The sequence below is a fragment of the Sinohyriopsis cumingii genome, chromosome 5 (assembly GCF_028554795.1).
Source record: "Sinohyriopsis cumingii isolate HCF-2022 chromosome 5, ASM2855479v2, whole genome shotgun sequence".
Classification (NCBI taxonomy): domain Eukaryota; kingdom Metazoa; phylum Mollusca; class Bivalvia; order Unionida; family Unionidae; genus Sinohyriopsis; species Sinohyriopsis cumingii.
This window is the reverse complement of record NC_142965.1, coordinates 129,396,300-129,420,298: the sequence shown is the minus strand read 5'-3', so window position 1 is coordinate 129,420,298 and position 23,999 is coordinate 129,396,300. Positions and strand designations below refer to the sequence as shown.

Below are 23,999 nucleotides of genomic sequence, written 5' to 3'. Positions count from 1 at the left end.
GTCCTAAGATGAAGTTACATGTGAAAATGGAGGAGAAGGCGAACTTTTTAATTGTCCTATGAACCGTATGTGCCTTCATTTCACTCTTTAACTCTTTTCCCAATGATAATAATATTAGAAACTATAATGACATTTCTATCCTTAAGTCGAGTAAAGTCGCACAAATAATGTTTCCTTACACAAGACATTTCAAGGTTCCTTACGGGGCATTCCTGAAATTTGGAAAGAAAATCTTATTATTGTATAAAGAAACTTTAGGGCTAGGGCACGGTAACAATATTAATTTAGCCAATATACAACTTATCGCTCTCTGTCTCTGTCTCCCTCTCTCTCTGTCTGTCTGTCTGTCTCTCTCTCTCTCTCTCACACACACACACACACACACACACATACACATCGTTGTCTTTTCCAATAGGTTTCACAGAACCGTCTGCAGTTACTCTCTGCAAATTTGTAGAATAGTTTTCATCTCAAAAGAAAATCTTTCAAAAATAGAATTTCCGCTAACTGAAAAAAAAAATGCTGATCTACGTGATGTTATTATTCCGGTAACATAATTGTTCTGGCAAAGAAAGAACCCTTTTTAAAACGATAACATTTTTGTATTTATAATCTCGACTTGTAACTCCTTTCTCACCCCGCATCGTTGATAGGAAAGAATAAAGTCAAAGCTCAAAAGGTTAAAAAATACAAACTATGGAAAGATCTTAAAATATTGAGGGGTACACTTACATAGCTACTGGAACTTGCAGCAACAGGCACATTGTTCTAAAATGGAAGGACTGCGTTAACGGTGACTTATTATAAAAAATTAGAAAAGAAAAGAAAATGAGATATGCGCATATGATACTGAAGAGTGAACATATTTACAATTCTGTGTAAAATTATATTCTTCTGATTTCGTCCATGCTCTGAAGATGAACGGTTTTAATTTGTAACGTTCTGAGAATTAAGTATGACGATTCGACGGAAAGTACTCCTTGTTTTCAGGATTACGTCCACATCTAAATACTGTTAAGCATCAAGCTATTCACGTGCTCTTGATATGGAAATTTGCAAATATAATTTACTTTTTAATGTACATTACTGAGAGAAGAAAAAGTAAGAATTGGTGTTTCGCCAAGTTGTTTATTCTTAAAGGAAAAAATTCAGATTCTAGTAGGAACAGAGGAGAATGAATTGCTTGCTTTGTAGCAGTTGCACAGAATTTAATTCTACGTTCAGCTCTGTTGGTTCTTGTCTCTGTTTAACCGTCTTACTCTCTTATTATTAATATAATTATTATTGTTATTATTATTATTATTATTATTATTGGTTTTCTCTTTAAATAGGACCAATGAAGTTATACAAAGATACAAATGTCGTGTAAGCATTATCATGAAATAAAGAAGCAAAATATTGCAACTAAGGAAAATGTAGGGGTGCATCAAATATTATGAGTTAATTACGTATTTGTTATGCAAAATAAGTAAGTAGGTAGGTATTTTTTTCTGTCTCTATGTATATCTGTCTGTCTCAGATTACAGAGTATGTTAAATGACGAGATATCAAAAATCTTTGGAGACCGGTTTTACTTTGACCTCAGTTTAAATCACTTCCAGAACTTCTATATGTCCGTGTGGTCTGTCAGGCGTGCCAAATACACCAAAGACGACTACCACCATGGATAGACAGATTAGAGAAAGCGAATGGACTTTTGAAAACAAAACTTTCAGATCTCTAAAAGAATCTGGTAATTATTTACACATATTAAGTACGGATACTTTGCTATATTATGATAATTTCTAAAGTTTTGGGATCGTTAATAGAAGTAATTCATACGTCAAACATGGAAGCGATACTGCAGGTATCTAGAGGTAAAGCCCCTTTGTTTAGAAGTTTGGTCGGGATAAAATTATAGAAAAAATTATGTGTTTTATTTAAACATGCAAGAGAATAGAATTAGTTGATTTCTTTATTTCAAACTTAAAGTCAACTTGCAAGGCTCAAGAAGACACAGATTTACAGATTACTTTCAGCGATGATAACATCGAGATAGACAGCATCAGCCAAAATAGCTGAAATAACCCTTCACAAAGACTTTTCTGGCTTAAATGTGCTAAAATTTTGATGCTCAATGCATTCAACCTTAAGGTTCAATACTATTCAGAATTCGGCACTTTACACTGTGTTTTACTATGATATCAAAATAACAATAAATCACATATATAACTTTTAACTAGTGTTCATAAGTTTTTATTCTTGAAGATTTTTACCTTGTTAAGGTAAAGTCATCTGCATTGTGGCATAACTTTTGTTTCTGATAATTTTTCACGTGTTTGTTTACATATATACTTCAACCCATTATGCAAATTTATTTTTGAGGACATCAATCTTGAATAATTTTGAATTTCAGCCTAAATGCATCTTTCATCTTTGTAAATATTGCGATCACAGCAATAAAATATATTCAGCATGTCAGCAATGTTTATTCACTCTACTTCAACTTTTTTTCTGAAAGATACCATGTAGTTCAAACGATGAATATGTACTTCATGTGCAAAACTCGCCAAAAGGAGCAGTTTTGTTGCCAATTCTTTTCAATATTTAATGCACATTTATAGATATATGAAATCAATCTGTACGTTTCCAGCCCATCCTCTTTGTATTTTGATGGTGTATCTATACGTTATTTTGGTTAGCTTAATACATATACGACCGCATAAAAGGAACATCCATCAATGTAATGACTGTATCGATTTTAAATTATATTTTGATGGTAAATCTATTCATTCGGTTAGTTTAATAATGATTTTACAGTATAAGAGAACATCTATCTTTTTTATTTTCCAGGATGACAAAAAATGGTTCCTATTCAGGAGCATATGTTTATTGAGCCTACTCTGACTTGTTGATTTCTTATCTCTGTGAAATGTTAAATATTCTATCCTGATAAATATCCGTCTACTACTTTCGCTGCTTTGCTGTATGACTTTTGGCATATCAAATGTAGAATAATCGTTCAGTGACATTACATATTCCAACCCTGTTCATTATCTCATTTGTCCTTGATTTATGATATAGATCTCTGTCCTCAACGTTGTCTTATTCTTGAGTATGTAGCTTCATATGTCATTTTCAGGCTGAGTTTAAACGGAACCAAATTTGTTCATATTTTACACTAATAATCCTCTCTAAATAGTGCACAATTTCTTGAAAATTTCGCATAAATCTTGATTGTTGACGCAGTAAAATCTGTACTAATCTACTTTAAAAAAAAAACAAAAAAACCCAACTTAATCTCTTCTGTTCTTCTTTACATTTCGTATATTCATGTTTCTTAATTCAGTTCTAGTTGAAATGCGCATTAAAAGAATATTTTCTTCTAATTTGTTTTCGTTTTGCTGCATCAGGTATCAAAGTGTCCAAATCAGATCAAATCAAATTTAGATGTGTATTTGGAACAATATTGTTATTAGCACGCACTCTTGGGTTATTAGTCTACCCCATCAGCCAATCAAATTGCCGCTTACATATTGATCTGCATTCCACCAGACAGTTAACTTGATATAATAACCATGCCGGCCTACACTAATTAACATCGCCAGTCTATTTGGGTAACGATATCATCACACTGTTTTCATCGCTATGACGTACCTCAAGCAACTATATCAGTTTCAGGAAATGGAAATCTATATCAACTGCGACTTGGCTAGTTGTACCAAACTGCCATTTCATTGGGTTATAGGTAAGGTCATGCAAATGTCAATATCCAAATTAGCTACGTATTAGATCAGCGCCTTTTTCGAACAGGCGCTGATATTATAACGTACTTGTCTGAGTGAAAAACTTTGCTAGGCTCTGCTGTGTGGTTAAAGACAATGCCATTAGACAGAGAATGGTTTATTTTAGAATGGTTGAGATCGTCGTTTCACTTTGTACTCGTTTGGGACTGGAACAGTAAGCATTGCTTGTTCAATAGAGCACACATTTACTGACTAGAAATGTGTTCAAGGAGCACGAATGCCTGAAATGACTTAAACGCAAAATTTAGTGAAGATGTGACGGGTGGAAAAAGGAGACGATATATATCATTGTCGTGGTTGAGGAGAAAAATGATTCAATACAAAGAGTAACACTTACATAGGCTGCAGTATTCGCATGATTACTACTGGATCCTGTACCTAGAGGAATATTTCCTTGTCATAGAAGGAGTGTATTTCCAGCAATTTTAAAGAATGAAATTCACGAGTTCCAAGTTGCAACCATTAAAAGTACACGAATATATCTTGTAATGTAAGTTCGTAGCATATTCCGTTTAATTTTTCATCCTTAAGAGACAAGGACGAGACGTTTTGTGACCCTAATTTCTTCTGTTTCTGTAAATGATTGCGCAGTATATATTCTATATGTTGATCAATGGAGGATCATTTCCTCGAGTTTCACGAAGCATTCATTAAATTTACACGCATTTATCTTGTAATGTAATGTTGCATATTCCGATGAAGTTTTCATGCTTTCAAAAACGTTTTGAGAACCTAATTTCCTTCTATTTTAGAATATATTCATTGTTTGATCCTTGGATAATGATTGGAGGTTTCTTTTGGTCAAGCATGGTTTACAATGCGTGTCCATAAATTGCAATTCATCGAGTTAATCTTACTGTTTCAAAGACAGAAGTCATGTTAAACCAACAGGTTTAATTATGAGGTACCCACATCAACAAAATAGTAAGGGACTTTTAAATGATAAGGTAACCATATCTATGTGAAGCAGTTTGTGTTTTACGTCTCGAAAGCTGTCAAAAGATGTATCTCTGCATCACCGTGTAATTGTTGTTGCACTAGGCTGACAATATTTTCGTTGGATAAAAGGAAACCTGAAACAATGGCTACTGCATACATAGGCACATTTAACACTTTTATCTGACTGATGCCTAAACGGAATGGGTAATTTTGCTGATAAAAAAGTTATCGAGTTTCAGATTTTTTTAATATTTTCTTTTACTGTTTGCTCCAAGTTATAGCCTGCTGAAAAATGTTGAAGGTAATCACGTGGAGAATTTGGTCAATGTAGAATTCAGTGTCTAAATCATGCACAGCGTGGCAGAGCATTGACAGCTCCTTCTGCCATTCATAGATGTGAGAGATTCATTGATGTCAGTCTAATTACCAGTTTAAAAATTCAAAATCTTACGCACAATTCCCTTAGCATATAACATTAATAAAAAAAAACTGAAAGATCCACGAGTTTTTTATATTATAGCAACGAAAACGATTTGGCCATGTGTCAATGTAGAATCAACTTCAGAATGGTGCGGACAATGACCAGTGGACTTTTTATTCAGAATGGTGCGGGCAATGACCAGTGGACTTTTTATTCAGAATGGTGCAGGCAATGACCAGTGGACTTTTTAGGAACCTTGACAAAATTATTTGTTTGATCTAGTTACCTAACGCCTTGTATTATTATGTACCAACAAATATATAAAATGAAAGTTCATGACATTTTATGTGACAAAATTAAAACCATGTGGAATTTTTTATATTATAGCAAAGAAAACGATCAAACTCGCGGTAGATATAAATGTAAATGGACTGTTTACTTATTTTTTTTATTGAATTTCGGACACAGAAAAAGTAATATAAATCTACACTCCTTTCAAAAAATCCTAAAATGTTATGTTTTTGGTGTTGATTATATTATTGTAAAGTGAGCTGTAGCAAGGGTTATAGTTTTAAGAAGGTATAAAATAAAATGCAATCTACTTTTGTCCTGACTTAGGACAAATGACAATATTGTGTCCGTGTATTGTTATATCAGGGTGCAGTCGGAATTAAAACAAAGTTACACGTGCTTGCGAATTGTATTACTCGAAAGAGACTTAATTTCGATCGATATTTCGATATTAAACCACAGGTGTACGGAACATAACTTCCACGCACATCTTCCTTGGGAAAGTCACTTAGTTCCCATTTTCTTTGTCTGATGTTAGCGATATTGCGTTGAAAGTGCCGTTAAAACCAACAAAGACAGGACAGACTAATGTATGCATTGATATGGTGTGGACAAAATTATTGCAAATTATGATATAAATAATTTTAAAGTGTACTTTACAGTTACATCTAAACTAAATTTAATGTATCCTACTATAAACTCATCACGATTTCTTGTCATGATCTAAAAAGAGAGATATTTCATCGCCATGGCATCGCTCAAAATTATTGAACATTTACGAGTTTTAGTTACAATGAGAATCATGGATGCTAATCAAATGACCGTATCGTATAATTGTTATGAATCAATAACTTAATAGTCTTTACTAAACTTGGAATTGAAACAAAGATACAAGACTTTGTCTCACAATAACAATTTGCCACATTCAAAGTATAGGGAAAATGGCGCATTGTAAAGTTTGAATACGTTGCTGATACATCATTTGAAGAAGTTTATATCCCATCCATTTATTTTGTCTTTTTTCAGGTTTTCGACAGCGATCTTTTTTTATAAACCTGTATAGAACATAAATACATACATACATCGGTGCCAATTTTGTTTAACAAATGAAACCATCAAATAATGTACGTACAAATATTACCCCGTGCAGAGAACAAAAGTCAGAAAACATCTGATGCATTACTTGATGTAAAATGAAGGATGCTGATAAAAGAAATTACTTACAACAATTTGGCTTAGTTCAATTTCGTCATATATCATGTCATAGTTGACATCATCATAGTGGTGGTCATCCTGAAATTTGATAAAAATAGGAATTTAATCCCTTTCATTTACAATCTTAATAGGCTGTAAAATAAACATTTCCTTCTAAATAATTGATTTATTTTATTGATATAAAGTACAGAATAAATCTTTCCAGCTTAGGTAGACTTGTAAACCGTTACACTAACGTCCATCACAAATGGTTAAATGTGACGAAAGAGCAGATTAAACGACGACAGTACTGGTTCTGAACGTGAAACATGGCAGTTCAAACAAGCTTTAATTGTGTCACATATGATTGGTGAGTACACTAACTGCATTGCTCCTCCAACTTTTATTCTGCTATAACTGCATTTCTTCGAGAAAATATTCTGTAGCACACACACGCACGCACTGAAGACAATTACTGACAATGGTATACAGTAAATTCAGTGTCGTTACCATATTTCAGAGCCACTTAGGGGGTCACTGTCAGCGACTGATACACAGAGGAAGGGTAGGCTTTTGCCTCCTCTCCCCTACCTGTTTCCCTCAAATTCTTGAGAGTGTAGCCTAGAAGGGTCGAGGGTTGGATTTTTCAATTTTTGGGCGTGCTCCAAGGGCCTGGCGGGAGAATCTTTTTTATTCATTTCAGGCGCATGCGAACTTTCTTTCAGCGATGGTGCTTTTAAGGGGTACAAGATGAAGAGGAACAAGGATCCAAATATGAAGAGTATCAAATTTAATTTATTTTCCGAACAGAGTGTCAAGGTTCAATAGTCCAGACAGGCATCTGTTTGCAAGCCTAAACTTAACGTTTTTGCCAGTGATTTGTTTCACCTTATTGTCACGGTTGCTCGCATATTCATTGTATAAACGAAGCCTCTTAGATAAGTCTTGGTTCAACTATCAACCCTTACCGATTCAACCCTACATATTTAAGGGCCTCTAAGATTTCTTTGATTTTATAGTCATCCTCTTACCAAAGATACTCAGAAACAAAGCATTGACAGTCCCTCGGGCCTGCGTCAAAAAAAGGCTCTGGAGTATTTTACCTAACACCAGAAACCATGATCTAAATGACCTACTCCGCACACATGCTGAAAATTTGAGGGACACTGCGATGCTGTTTCCACTCGATAATTGTGCCATTCTTTCTTGTGTCTGGCATAAAAAAAAAACTGCCCTCTCTGAGTTTGCCTTTATTAGTCACTTTGGGGCATCAATGTGTTGCTATAATACAAAAATACAACGCTGTAGCTCGTGATTTCCGCCAGCAGACAAATGGCATTATGTTTTTGTAAAAACAGAGATTCATTTAAAGACACGATGAGAACCATATCGTGGAGGATGTGAAACGCGCAGAGATGAATGGTTTTCTCAGATTAGAAGGCTTTGGCAAGATGCTCCTACTCACAGACCCTCCAATATCTTACCATATTTTACATATACCACGTGGGGTCTACACTTTTGGTACATTATTAGCCACGCTGTTTTACTTATAGCTTGAACCTATTTCATTTATAGGTCACTTAGAGAGCTCGGTCAGTTATTGGAATATGAACCATGGCAGAACAGCTTACAATAAGATGCACGTTGATGCGGTACTAGATGAACTGTATGACAACTTAATGATTAAAAAGTTCAGATGCATAAACAACGAGACATGTGCTATCCTTCTTCACATTCGATCTTCAGCACGAGAGACTACTCCATCGCCAAGCGAGAATACATTGGATGTCATCTGATACTTGAGGGCATTGCAATAATGAGCGACGAGGAGATAACAAAGACTATTCCACATATGAGACTAAATAGGGGATATGATGCCTCTTTTGTTGGGATCGTCTTTGCTCATACTGTACAAGGCAGTCGTAAGTCACTTTTGGAGTATAGATAAATGTGAACGTCTTGCGAGTGATTTGGGAAACAATACAATCACCCGGACCTCTTCGGCAAACATAGGAGCCACCTTTACTTTAGATATGATGCTGCAGCAATCAATATGGCACGATTGCATATAGACATGTAGAGTTTGAAAAGAAACAACCAATGATGGAAACTTCAGCGCAACCTTCGGCACAACCATCCCGGTAAGTGACACAGGTCACCAACGTTAAGCAAGTAGCATCGTGTGACAATTTACCCTGTGACGGTATCCCCAAGTTAAACATGTTCAAACAATTCTGGCCTCTGACGAAAAATTAACATTAGGCCGCCATTTCCACAAACATTTTTAATGACCGGAGTATCAAATCATGTCAATTCCACACACATAATCTTAGGTCAAAGTATCATCCCTTTGATACCAATTCAAGTAAAACCATCTTAGAGTGATAAACACACTGACCTACTTGTGTTACCCCAAAGTTCAATTTACTTTTACAGTTGGAAATGATAATTGCTATTTTGCTCAAGTCTAGACACAGAGTGTTGCGGCAAAATTGAATGTGCTGAAGTTAATTTTGGTTACCGTTTTAACTAACGACCAAACTCAAGCATGTATGTGTGTATATATCCTTGTGAGCGATTTGATGAAGTAGAAAATGGTTGGTTGTGTGGGCTTAATGCAATTTTAGCACATGATAGGTTCTACATTGCAGCCAGTACACTTGATGGAGGAAGAACCCCGTGAAATGAGAGAGAGAGAGAATTTTTTAAAAGAAGAGTCAATACCATTTTTTCGAAATTAACAATTTTTATAAGCCCCGCTCGTTTAAAATTTAATAAATGAATAGAATGGAATAGGATTTCCTCTTCCTTTTTTTATGTACAAATACCAAATATTTAAACATAAACATATTTACAAGGTTGACATCGTTGTAAAGTAAGACTGTATTTGCAATCATTTAGTACATCATTTTACCATCAATTTACACTATGTTTCTAGGCTAAAGAAAATAAACGACCATAATATTCACGGCACAACTTTTCTATTATATCGTCATTTCTTGAGAATTCACTTCCGAACATTCAGTACGTGTTGTAAGGGGAATCCACGGCTGTGTTAATGAGGCAAAACTACACGGCATTGGCCACATACAAGAGAAGCTGATTCATGTAATCTCAGACTATTGAATAGTGGGTATTTTGTTTCTTCTCATTAAGTCGATGTTGTCGTATTCAAAGGAGGTAATTGGTAAGATTCAAAATATTCTACATTGTGGTGATTGGGAAAGCATATGGTTATAAAATGGGTTCCAGGGCGTTGACTATCGTATGTGCTGATGACAGAGTTAAGCTTTCGATGAGTAAGATTCTCTTTAGCATGCACCACTAGAGTCAGAGGGCAATGAAGTTAGCAGGTATTCATTTTCTTCACAGGTAAGGATAAGTCATCAATTCACACTTGACTTTTCCTTCAAAATATATGTGAAGCAAGTCATGAACGGGTACTTTCCGTACTCTGTTCCAAGAGAGCTTTGATGCGTCTCGTTTCCAAAATCAGTAGAAGTAAGAAATGGTCACTCAAGTCTTTATACCACTCTTTAGAAATCTTCCTTTCCGAAATGAGAGCCAACGCGTCTTCCATATACTCTTCCAACTTGTCTTCTTGACTTATCATCAAACGTGTGGCATGTTGTTGTATGACTAAGGTGATTAATTTGACAACCAGGGCAATGTTCTATAGCTATGCATGTGATTCTTTCAGTCAACTGACGAGCAATATAGAAGAACAATGATCGGTTCTTGTTCTGGCCATCTCCGTAGCTTCCATCTTTCAATAGTCAAGGACAGGGGTCTTCAACACACGGCCCGCCAAGCCGTATCCTGTGGCCCGCAAAATGATTGGCGTCACAAGGTGTCATGAGAGATAACAAAGGAAGGTGGTGCGGCCGATGGTCCACCGAAAATGCTTTCAATCGACCCTCAGGGTGGTTTGAGTTTTGGGACCCCTGGTCTAGGATCATTTCTCTAAAACTGTCGATTTCCAGTGTATTGTCAAATTCTGCACACAAGAGGACATTCACAATGGTGTCCAGAGCTGGTGCAAGCTGAATGTTCACACAAACGTTGACCTGACCCGATTTTAAATGTCCTTTGTCGCTGCCTTGGTCAGGATTGTAATCCAAGCCCCACAAAGCATATCCTCCTGTATAATTGTCGTACGCACTGTTGTTTATTTGTCCTGTGCCTTCGGAGTCAAGTAAGATCCCAAGCACTTCTTCTGGGCATAGTTAGGTTCAAAAGGTCTGGTAGATAACGTCTGGTCATCTCAGATAACTTCTACCGTGGACACGTTAAAATGTTGGAACTCGGAAGGATTTTGATCGATAGCTCCATTGAGAGCTGCATTGCTGATGATGCCAGTTAACAAATGTTTTGGTAATTGACCCTGAAAATACAATCTTTGTTCTTGGATCGGAGTTCAGAGGTAATTGGTACGGTTTTGGCTTCCACTCGTTGTTGGAGGATACTTAGGTGTCCTTCTTTTCAGAGTTTGAGTAATGTCGTTTCGCCACTTTAAGTAAAACTTTCAAAGCCTTATGGGGGTGGGGTGGGTCTGGGATTTCCGGACCCACCCCTGGCAAAAAAAGTACACACACACACACACAAATGTACAGTCACTTGTTACCTGAAATTTGAACATCGTTTTATTCTTGCGCACTTTTATTGAGTATTATGAACACTTTGAGTAAATAGACATATAGACTTTTGCATTGGTGCCCTTTCGAGGAAGGTCAGGGAACTTTATAAATGTTGGAAACCCACCTCATCAAAACTTGACCTGATCCGGCCATGCCTTCCACACGTCGCACGTAAAGTCCGGCTTCGTCGATGCTCGTTTTGTACAAGTGGTATTAAGCATCAAGTGTAGCACTGTACAACTAATTCGATTCAGTCTCAGACGTTCATTCATCCATTCAACCGATATTTGTCTTGCAGCCACATGTCCCAGTTGAAATGATCCATCATTTGTAAACCTAGTCCTTGTTTGATTTTCTTTCGGCAGTTTTATATCCAAGATTGTGAGGATCGTCATATGCGGTCAACTCTTCGTCGTAGAACCTGTACAACGTGTCAGATTTCCACACCATAGATTCATCCAGAAGTGTATTTTCGATCCAATCGCAAATCGAAAGAATACAAATCTTGCAAGCATTTCATTCTATAATCGCAACAAAATCTCAGCAAGTCAGCGGGAAACATGCAGGAAACAGGAGACAAAAGCTAGATGTCCTTTGGGTATAATTCGCTGACCATTATCCCCAAGTGGATCTCAGGTATGGTAGCAACGATGCAGACAGTCAAGGATTACATCCCTTGTTCATTTTGTAGTAAAAAAAACCATACATATGAAAATAAGTATGATAGGCTGTATCACATAAATATAAACGAAACGTTTCAGAAGTTCATGTTCATGAAACAAAACGAACAAAACATTAAACGATCGTGGTCGGTTTTGACAAAACATTAAACGATCGTGGTGGGTTTTGGGTGCAGGATTAGTAGTTAGTTTTAGCTAAGATAAAAATCTTAGAATACGTTCATCTTTTCATGTTATTATTGATATTTGGATGAACTGGAATTTCAGCGGGCTTCATTTGTTTTTAATTTAAGCCATAAACTCCCAAGGAACGCTTATGCACCACCAAATGAAGTTTCTGTATTACGTGACACTTGATTTTCGAAGCCATATATTCATTCTAAATGTCTCCCAAAAAATCAAATGCCAGCTTGAATTTAATGTAGTTGGTGAGTTCATCGCTCCATGTTGTCATCCTTAATTTTAAGCTATTTTTATCACAAAACATACAAATTTAAATATGGATTACAATTAGGAAAATTATCAGCTTAGTTTGGTCTGAAAGTGATAACTTCTTTGGGTATTCTTTGTTTGATACACTTATCCAGGACGAAAATAAACTCCAAGACACGAGCGTCGTTAGTAAGCAGGATACCTCTACTTCTATAGCACATCAGTATTTTATGTAATATTTAAAGAACATGAAAAGAATCCCATTCTGAATCAACTTTTTATCAAGACACTTTCACCTCAATATGCACTCACCTTTCACGTTTGGTGGCCATAAGTATAAATTACTGGATATAGAATGTAGACACGACTTTTAAGAATTACTGAAATCACTTTTAGTCAACAATTCCCGGCATAACAAATTTGCAACTTAAATTGTTTACCTTTGCAGAAAAGGTGACGACAACACTAAAATTCGAAATTAGATCGAGTTTGAGAGTCAGTCAAGCCAGATAAGATAACACAGTATTAGAGCTCTGATAACAAATGAACGTATTGACCATAAATCCTGGAAAGAGAGTCACGATGATCAATATATCTAAATAGTTACAACCAGGAAAGGGGAGGGGGGACGGGAGGGCCTTCAAACAGCCGGTGATTCATATTCAAAACCAGCATATTTATACTATTTGTAGTGATCTCATTCTCTTTTCATTTCATATGTATGTGTGTGTGCGCGTGCGTGAGTGCTTGTGCCTGCGTGTGTGTGTCTTTTCACCTGCCTCTTGAGTATATACTGGCTCATCTGTCCTATTAAGTGGTCGGTCTATCGTACGTTTCCCATTATTTTTACTGGCACACTGACCCATGCTTCCAAAATGCTGTAATATTGATTCACTTGAGTACTGCGGTGGAACTAATCTTGCTGGAAAACTAATTCACTCTTGAGTATTGAGTGGAACTAATCATGCTGGAAAACTATGCCACTCTTGAGTACTGCTGGAAAACTAATTCACTCTTGACCATTGAGTGGAACTAATCTTGCTGGAAAACTATGTCACTCTTGAGTACTGCGGTGAAACTAATCTTTCTGGAAAACTAAGTCCCTCTTGAGTATTGAGTGGAACTAATCTTGCTGGAAAACTATGTCACTCTTGAATATTTCGGTGGAACTAATCTTGATATAAAACTTAGCTCCTTTGTTAGGCTGGGCCCATTGTTTGAACTTCAAGCTGAATTGTCTGCAGAGGACAAGAAGAAGAAAAATCCTTCATATTATTTAGATACACACTAGATGGACGTAACGGTAAAGTAAGACACAGATTTTTTATTTATTTATAAAAATGCTATACACAAGTAGTAAATGGGGCCACCCTAGCGACAAGGGACTTTACCATGCAAAAACGGTCCATGCACTCTGGCGACAATGGGAATTTAACATGGGGCATTTTAACATGGATGGGACTGTAGAGCGTCAAGGGGAATTGAACATGGAAATTGAACATGGGAATGTCACCTGGGGATCAATGGGAATTAAACATTGGTAACGTCATAGGTTTATAGGGTCAAAACCTTTTATAGGGTGAAATGTATTTGTAGGACAAAGGGTTGATAGGGACAAACATAGACATACAGAAACAAACAAATACACATTCAAACACACAGAAAAGAGGACATAAATATTCTAAAGAAAGACTCACAGATGGAATAGAGACTCGATAAAGAAAAGTCTGTTGTATGGGTTCAAAACATTTATTCAAGTACATATATACATGGGCTCTCTGGCCTGTACTTTGGTTTAAGCACTATCCATTAAATACATAAACATTTGAACATAAAAGAAACGTATTTACGAGTTGTTTAGTTATTGACTCTAGTAAACTAATGTTTAAAATTAACGTTCACTCCTTTCTAAAATCACTTCATATGCAACTAATTTACATTAAATGTTCGTTTATAAGAAAAAGCTAAAACAAAACAAGTAAAAAACAATCAAATAAGAGAAAGTTCGTGTTTGTCTCTCTATCCGTCACACACGTTGTTTAAAATCTGGTCAGCTACCACTTGTGTCCTAGCATAGATGCTTCCCATCTCGTATTCCCTGTCAGTCGTAAATCTGCTGTTACGTCCATCGTGCTAGGTACACTTATCGGTAAGCAGATCAAGAGCAGTGATTGTCTTCTTCCCATGGAGGTACAACATATGCCATATGAATAGTCACTTTTCCATCGGTGATGTCAAATTCTTCTCTCACCGACCGCACGTCTTCAATAGCCCTCAAAAGTTTGGAAGAAGTTATTTCTGCAGGTGTGCTAAATCCGAGACATACAGGCGAGTTCAAACTGTCGTGATACATAGATAGGCTCAAACGACCTTCATCTTTGACTTGGCAATGACATTTGAGTTCCTCTAACAGTGAGTCAAGTAGATCCGTAATGAAACCTGATACTTCCTCGGCTGGAACGTCAGACGCGAAGTCTTTAAATTTCACCGTGTAGGTGTAAGTTGTCGTTCTAAATTTTCTCGAGGTCGCTGTCTGGGTCATTTGGATGCTAAAATACTCCTTTAGGTCTATTGAATCCTTTCCCTTCTTGAACGCACTTTGCTGTGACGGTATGGTGGTGAAAGAGGTCAATGATGTTTGTTCCTTCTCTTTTTTCTTCTGCGTAGAGTTATTCATCTTTCTCGTCGCTTGTCCTCGCAATGAAGTGTCGTTCTTGGAAGTCGTCCCTTTTTATACTGGGTGATATCAGCATGTCCATAAGGTAAAGTTTTGTGGTCTGGAAGTTTCACTGGTTGCACGTAGTTTGTCATGGCATTAGTACATAACAACTAAGATGTGGTATTGCATTGGTGATGTGATCGTGAGGCATAGAATCACACCCGAGTTTCTCGTTGGACTTGAGACTTACGCTCTATACTTGCTGTTTGAAAGGATTCATTTTTGTCGATTGGTCCTCGTAGTGACAATGAACTATTGGTCTTGGACGTTCTCCCTTTTTATATGCTGACCAATATCGATGTGACCGTACGGCAACGTAAAGTGATTGGGAAGTCTCACTCGCTTCTGGTACACGATTTGATAGATTTTTTCCAGGGGTCGACTGACGATGTGGTGAGTGGGTAAACGTACAATCTTGTTCGGTTCGTGAGTGGTCACTTTAAAGTTTCCATCCTCTCCCGATTGCAAGGCTTCTTTCAATACCCCAAAGTTGACCACTCGACTGGTACGATAATTCAGAGTCAGTCCTTTCACTTTGCACTCCGTGTGCACTTCTCCTTGCTTGTCCCGGTATTGGTAGCCGTAATTTTTAGGACCGCCACTCGCGAAACTTAGAATCTTGTCGTCGAGGTGTTCGTCTGTCCAGGCTCCTAAACGGTCTTCTTCGATGTTAGCGTGTTGCTGACCCGGTCGATCGATGTAGATGCAACTGTCCGTGTCAAAGTACAGGACACGATCCCCTAACAGTTCTAAAGCTTCGTACAATTTTAAGCGAGCATGGACTGTCACATAAGCCGCAATGATGACATTTCCAAATTCGTCGGCTTCTACAAAGTCCAGATCTTTTTCGTAATTGACCAAGATCAAATCCTCACGAACGACGTCCACGTGTTTCATGTATTTGGTTTTGTCGTGAATCATCTGGAAGTAGCGGGAATGTTTTGTCAAATATTCCGTCTTGGGTAAACACGGTCGTTGTGCCATTTTACCCCACAAGCAATTTAACATCACTTTGGCAAACGATCGCCTGCCTTCGTTTTTCTCGATGTAGTCTAAAGGAATACCTTCTTGTTCATAGTATTTCTCTTTGAATGTCTTTTCGTCTTCGGGAGTGTGACACCAGGAAGGATAGCCGCTGCCTTCTTGTTTCAGTTTCAAACAGGCATCCACGTAGTCTGCGAAAATGCCTTTCTGACTGGGGTCACCCTTGTGGTATTGTTGTGTCTTGGGAAAGTGGCAAATTTCGTACACTTCTAACAGTTGGTATCCCATGTCCAGAGCTTTGAACAATTCCACGCTAACCCACGTCCCCGTCAAGGCACGTTCTTCCTGGGTGTGCTGACAAGGCTGATCTTGGTTGCACGTTTCGGCACAAGTACGGCACAAGGGAAACATCAGTTTGCCTTGGCGATGGTGAGGTAGCACGGGATGGTACAAGTCCGTGGGAGGCAAGACTTTGCACTTGATCAGACCTTCGTATTGTCGAATGTTTTTCAGGTCGATGTGTTCCGTCAGCAACTGCGGGTGCCCTGCAGGAAAGTGACAATATTTGCACACGTAGGGATACAGCGAACACACGTCCAAGTATTTGATTTCTTCTCCTTTATCTTCGTCGGCTTGGTACAGCAAACAGGTGGCATTGGTTCTACCTCCGTACAAACTATTCCTTGGGTTCAGGGGGTCCACCCACTGGTAACTTTCTACGATGCGTTTAAATTCGGGATCGATTTTCAAACGGTGATCGTACTCGTGTTCCCACATTTCCACCACTTGGTATCCTTGCTGTTCCAACTTTAGGCGTTGCTGACAAGTGTCCTGGTATAAGTCTTCCATGGTTCGTTGTAAAAACTGATTTTTAGTGCTACGATCAGGGTAACAGACGGGACATCCGTGAAATAAGCAACCGTTAAACTCGTACACGATCTTGTCTAAGTCGCAGCCATCTACCGAATACGTTCCGATGGTCTCTTCACCACCTCCGTTGCGGGCATGCTGAATCCATTTGTTTTCCTTGTCGCACAAATAATGTAAACAACGTAGGGCTTTGACCGAGTATTGACGTTTGACAAAGTTAGTCGTTTGAGGGCTGATGACAGCCACAGTGTTTTCAGGCATGAATCGTTGTCGATACACTAAGGAACACGCTTTGGCAATGGTGCAAGCTTCTTTCAAAGGATCGACCCCTCCGTGTTCCATGAACAGTTCTCAAAATTTTCCACAGCAACGCCGTAAAATGTCCACGTCGGAACGACAATACTTTACATTTCTTCCTGAAAGTCGAAAGGTTCCGAGGCGTGAGCCTGGGAGCAAGCGTAGAAAGCTTCTCGTTGTTCGGTACGCATGTTGTCGGGGTCGTAATAGTGAGCCTCAGGTAAATGGGGTAGAACGGCATGTTGATTGGCTTCCGTATTGAAAAAGTGTGGAAAGTACCCTTTAGCCATTTCTGTCATTCCAAACGTTTTAGGCATTCGACTCAAAGGCATGGCCAAATAGCTCATCGAATCTTTAAACTGTACTTGTCCCACTTGCATGAAAATGATTTTGGCTCCGTTCAAAGTCACTTTAGGACGTTCGGTGCCTTCTTCCGTATAGTATTTGAGAAGAAACTGTCCATCGTATCCGGAGAAATTGTGAGCCATCACCGTGGCATGACGATGACAATCTCCGTAACGTTCGATGTCCTCTTGGTTCCACGTCTTGTCGATGGCGTCTAAGACCCATCGAGCGAAATCGGCTAGCGTGTTCGGTCCCGGAAAGATTTTTTCACGTCCTCCAGGAATCTTGCTGCAGTGAGGGCAATGACTGAAGATAGGTTCTTGAATGCACTTCTCGCACGCTCGATGAGCCACGCAGAAATTAGGAATGTGAATGCCAGTCTCTTGCATGCATTCGAAATCGAAAAAGATGAAATTGCTTTTCTTCTTGTGACCATCCTCTTTCTCTGGTTGTGGTTGGTATTTTTGCATGTAGCATTGGTATCCCAAGTCCACGATGTGATGACAAATGTGACATTTTTTTTTTCCTGAACATACGTGTGCCTTGGTACTATTGGTACGTATGCCTTGTCCACACGTAGGGCACAATCTCAGGAGTTGGCAAGCACATTTCTGCTGTGAACCTTGCGTCTTCAGATGTTGTTGGTAACAGGCAGGGCTGACAATCGTGCGCAGACAAGCAGGACAATGCATTGGTTCTTGCCCTTCGCTCAGACAGGGTTGAGAGGCCAAACATCATGAGCATTTCGATCCACAATGCTTGTGTTGCTCTCGATTATTATAACCACGGTCACATTTCTCACAGTAATATCTGTATCCCAGGAATCCGGGGATAGCGGCAATGGTATCGAAATGTTCATCGTGATAATAGACATGAATGTATTTTCCGTCCTTAAAGTCTTGGCCTCGAAACAACAGAGGTCCGCGCACTTCTTGAGGGTGCACTGTCAAGGTGTATCGTGGAGCTAGGGCATCTTGCAATTTTTGCATCTCATGAATGCCACAGGGTGTGTCTTTGGACAGTCCGGCTTGTTGTAACAGGAGTTCTGCTTCATTTCGTTGTTTGGCTCGGTCGGATCGTTGAATAGTTTTTCAGGTTCTTTTCCATTCTACCGTGTCGTTCTTGTTGGCATAGGTTCGTCCCACCACGATGGCACGGGCTAAACACATCTGGTCTTGAGGGTTGTTAATTCGGACGAGACTTGTTTTGGTGTTGCGAAGGTCGTCCACCAATAAGACCTTTTTGCGTCCAGTCCCTTGAGGAGGAGAGACGTGGGCCATTTTCAGTGTGGCTTTACCATCGGTGATGTCAAACTGATCATTAGATTGTTGTACGTGTTGAATCTTGTCCATGACTTTGGAAGGGGTTAGTTCTGCGGGTCTGCTAAACTCGATCCAAACAGGGGATTTCAAGCTGTCGTGATCTATGGATAGTGTCAAGAAATCGTCTTCTTTGGGTTGACATTGTCGCTTTAGTGTGGTGAGCAAAGAATCCCACATCTCGGTGATAAACCCTTCTGCTTTCTCCAATGGTACGTCGGGCTTGAAATCTTTAAACTTCACCGTGTAGGTGTAAGTCGTGGTTCTAAATTTTCTAGAGGGTCGCTTTTCCGTCTCTCGAATGTGATAGTACTTTTCAGGGTTAACTGGTGGACTTTGTTTGGAGTGGGCGCTCTATGTCTGGTCGCAGACGTGGAAGGTGTTGGTTCAGGTTTGCTCATGTCTTCTATTTGAGCGAACAGTTCTTTTCGTGTGTGAGGCGATACGTCACTTCGCTGCCTCTTACGTTCTTCTTCTCTCTCACTGAAATCGTGCGATCGTTTCATCTCGATTGCTGATTCAGAAATGATTTAACCAAGTTCATTCTCTCCATATATACCCTCTCTACCTCTTGTTGTCACAATGACTTAGTATATTTCACAAGGGCAAGTGAAAGCCAAGCATATAGGAGCCCAACGACAGCGGTGGGTCTTAAACACCTCATGCATCTTGACGACCCATCGATTTAAACCCTACCACGAAAGAAAAAAGTTGCAAGAAAGAAAAACCAGACAGTTGGTATCTTCAAGAGAGCTAGAGACACCGGCACTGTGTCGCTGGGACACGTACGTACTCCAGAAAACTACGCCACTCGACAACGTTGTCTCCTTCTCTCAGTCACTTCTACTTTGTCGCTGAATACATTCTACCAACCCTGTTTTAACACACGTTTTCTTCATCTGATATTTTTAAAAAATATACTAAACGCATTTTTAAAAAAACTACCCTTTTTCGACAGCAGTGACGGCGTCTCCTCCTGCTGTTACCACTGTTGCTGCACAAAGATGATCTTTCCTTAAGATCAAAATATGAGACAGAGCAAGTAAGTTGTGAAGTTGAGCGGAGGTGTCTAAACAACAACTGTCAAGCCCCTATGTTCCATTTCTGTTTGTGATAATAACTTGTGATACTTCACATTTTCTAAAGTGGAAATCTTTACAAACCGTACAAAAGTTATATGACTTTGGCTTCTGACAGTTGTACAGACTCTTCACTTTATAAGTGTCACGAGAAAATTGTGTATCCAAGTTTTACCATTTTCCAAAACACGCACACACTTGCAACGTGACCAGAATATGTACTTCTTTATTTGTGGATATCCAACAGACCCGTCCCAGCATATATAGCTGGTTAAGAACTGTAGGAATATCACCTCACTTTTTTCAGAAATATCAAAGCTTTTATGTGTATCTTCCCTGTTCCACCCTTTATTAGTGCTTAGGTATATTCCCTAAAGACACAAGTAGTAAGGTGGGGCACTTTGCGTACAATGAAAATTAGCATTACAGAGACCCCTGGGTCAGATTACGTACAATGGAAATTTAACATGGCGAAAAATCTTGGGTCAGATTACGTACAAGGGGAATTAACATGGGAATACATCGTGGGTCACTTTACGTACAAGGGGAATTTAACATGGAACTATAGTGTGGGTCTGTCTAGCGACAAGGGAAATTAACATGGGGGAATAGGGGGGAATTGAACATGGGATTTTTAAAAAAAAAAAAATTTTAAAATTTAAATTTAAATTTAAAAAAGGGGTAGGCAATTGAAAAGTCATTCTCTTTTCGAGAAATATGCGTGGCCCTGAAAAGGGCCTTTGAGTTTATGTTAATGTATCCATTAACATAAAGGGCACCGCATTGGTCTTCTTCTTGTCCTTAGGCTGCGTCTCATTGTTGGCCCGTAAATCAGCACTCTTTTGAGGCATCCTTGTCTTTCTACGTAGATCCTACGTATCCACAGACTGGTGTTTGTCCTGTGGACAACGGTCCACTTGGATCGGACATACATGAGCATGTCCGTTCTAAACATCATGGAAGACACAAGGGTGGATGATTCGACTGTGGTCCACATCTTGAAGCGACGAGAACAGGTGAATCAATGCAGTGAACTGCGCTTATTTATAGGTAGAGGTAGGATTGAAACGGATTGAGTTCATTCACCAATCCAAACACGCGTTACAAAATTCAGTCAGCCCGCATCCAATCCGAAGTGAGCAGTCTGTGACATCAGTTGGTCTATATAGATTCGCTAGCGCTTGTGTGCAGTCAATCTATACGACAGTGATTCAACATGACGGAAATTCAGAAAACGATCCATTGGGGTGCACCAACAGGGGAGACTGCCCAAGGGAACCCGGACTTACTTTCAGAAGAGGTGAATTGGGATTTTGTGGATTTTCTCTCCTCGCAAGAATTTGTTCCGGAACCTTCATTACCGCAAGTGGAGAATTTTAGACAGAGACAGAAAGAAGAATTGGAGAAATTTATACAACGACAAAAGGAAGCGGAACAAGCTTTTCTCCTACAGCAACAGCAGCAAGAAGAAGAGGTAAGAAAAAAACAACAGCAACAACAGCAAGAAGAAGTAGCAGCAAAGAAACAAGAGGGTGAAAATCAAACGGTCACGGTACTGTTGGACATTTTAGCGGAGTTAAGAAGTCTGAAACAAATGTATCAGACTTCTTTATTACGACCGAAGAGAATACGACCTTCCGGAGCTAAACACGTTAGCCCTGTGACCAAACCTACCGTTTCACCCTTAGTAATTTCAACCCAATCATCATCATCAACGTTACGCAGTAGGCCTTGGCCGTGACAAAGGCTTAAGGCAGTTAAAGTTGATTGCTTAAACTCACCCCTACACCAAAATAAAAAGGTCCTTTTCAGGGCCACCCACATTTCTCGAGAAGAGATAGCCTTTCAATTTGCCAATAACTCAGAAAAAAATAAATAAACCAACCCATTTTACCCCCTATAGTACGTGTCTTTGTATGAGTGCTTGAGTGTAGCTTCTTATTTTAAAATCAAAACTCAAAGACACTTACCTTATATCATTAATTTATTCTTTTATCCATTGTTACAATCCAATTCACAATTCACAACACAACACTTTAATAAAAAGTTCATCAACTTCTTCTTTCTCCTTTTTTAGTCTCTCTGCTTTTTAAATTTCTTCACCGTCACACTCTTTTCCTCTTCTTCCTCCTCGCTTTCTTCCCTTCTTCTTTTCTTCTCCTGTTTCTTTTTCTTCACCTGTCTGCTTTCTTCTTCTGAAGAATCCCTCTCTTCTTCCGAAGAATCCCTCTCTTCTTCTGAAGAATTCCTCTTTTCTTCTGACTCCTCTTGTTTCTTTTTTGGGCAATCTGGAGACCAATGTCCTTTTTCTTTACAATAATAACAGGTATCTTGACTTTTGTCTTTTCTAGCCCCTGTTTTTTTTTTTTTTTTTTGACGGTCTGGACACTCTGAAGACCAATGCCCTTTCTTCTGACAGATATAGCAAGTACCTTGACTTTTATCTCGAATGGAAGGAGAGTAGTCCGTGGGCTGGTCTGAAGAGAATTTTCTAATGACCCCTCGCAAAGCTCTGACGAAACGTTCGATTTGGTTAGTCTCTTCCATCGTTGTGCTCGGCTTGAGAGTGAAATGAATAGTGAAAGGACAAGACACACACCCTTTTATATACGCTGGTCTGCCATGACTATAAATTAGTCTATGGTGTTTAAATTTGAGTCATTTGACGTTTTTTACTCAAGATGAAACGATCCTATTCATTTGAGAAGAAAGAAGAAGAAAGTAAGAGGCAGAAACGTGATCTATCGCCTCGTACCAGAGCTGAAGTCTTGGCACAAATTCATGCCAGTGATTCTGAAGAGGACATGAGTGAACCAGAATCCGAACCCTCTAAACCAAGTTCACCACCTTTAGTCAAACCTGAAAAATACTATTCCATTCGAGAGACGGAAAAGTGCTCCTCTAGAAAATTTAGAACCACGGCTTACAAATACACGGTGAAGTTTAAAGATTTCAAGGCTGAAGTGCCGTTAGAGAAAGCAGAAGTGTTCATCAGTGGGGTGTGGGATTCTTTGCTCACTGCACTCAAGCGACAATGTCAACCCAAAGAAAACGATCGCTTGAGACTTTCCATACAACACGACGGTTTGAAATCCCCTGTTTGGATCGAGTTTAGCACCCCTGCAGAATTGACCGCTTCCAAAGTCATGGACAAGATTCAACACGTACAACAATCTAATGATCAGTTTGACATCACCGATGGTAAAGCCACACTGGACATGACCCACGTCTCTCCTCCTCAAGGGACTGGACGCAGAAAGATGTTAATGGTGAACGACCTTCGCAACACCAAAAAGAGTCTCGTCCGAATTAACAACACTCATGACCAGATGTGTTTAGCCCGTGCCATCGTGGTGGGACGAACCTATGCCAACAAGAACGACACGGTAGAATGGAAAAGAACCTAGAAAACTATTCAACGTTCCTATCGAGCCAAACAACGAAACGAAGGAGAACTCCTGTTGCAACAAGCTGACCTGTCCAAAGACACACCCTGTGGCATTCCTGAGATGCAGAAATTGCAAGATGTCCTAGCTCCACGATACACCTTGAAAGTGCACCCTTAAGAAATGCGCGGACCTCTGTTGTTTCGAGGCCAAGATTTTAAGGACGGAAAATACATTCATGTTTATGATCACGATGACCATTTCGATACCGTTACCACCATCACCGGATTCCTGGGATATGCTTATTATTGTGAGAAATGTGATTATGGTTATAACAATCGAGAGCAACACAAGCATTGTGGAATGAAATGCCCAGGATGTTTGGCCTCTCCACCCTGTCTGAGCGAAGAACCAGTCAAAGACATACGTTGGTTACATAACTTGTGCGACAAGGAAGACAAGTGGATTCAGCATGCCCGCAACGGAGGGGGCGAAAAGACCATCGGAACGTATTCGGTCGATGGCTGGGACTTAGAAAACCCCAAGATCGTGTACGAGTTTAACGGTTGCTTATTTCACGGATGTCCCGTCTGTTACCCTGATCGTAGCACTAAAAATCAG

General features: G+C 39.2%; 1 protein-coding gene across 5 annotated transcripts in view; it reads right to left on the bottom strand.

Moving 5' to 3' along the window:
- LOC149800229 (uncharacterized) overlaps nt 1-23,999 on the bottom strand; it is a 104,460-nt gene that overhangs the window by 40,787 nt on the left and 39,674 nt on the right. For 3 of the 5 annotated variants that reach the window (XM_089959794.1, XM_089959798.1, XM_089959795.1), the window contains 4 exons: nt 13,159-13,617; nt 6,661-6,729; nt 733-768; nt 180-212 (listed from right to left, as the gene is read on the bottom strand). In XM_089959794.1, coding sequence (XP_089815920.1) covers nt 180-212; nt 733-768; nt 6,661-6,729; nt 13,159-13,245 — 225 coding nt within the window. In that variant the 5' untranslated portion in view covers nt 13,246-13,617. Of the gene's footprint in view, nt 1-179; nt 213-732; nt 769-6,660; nt 6,730-13,154; nt 13,618-23,999 lie in introns of all 5 variants that reach the window. The other 2 variants (XM_089959796.1, XM_089959797.1) reach the window with 2 other exon arrangements.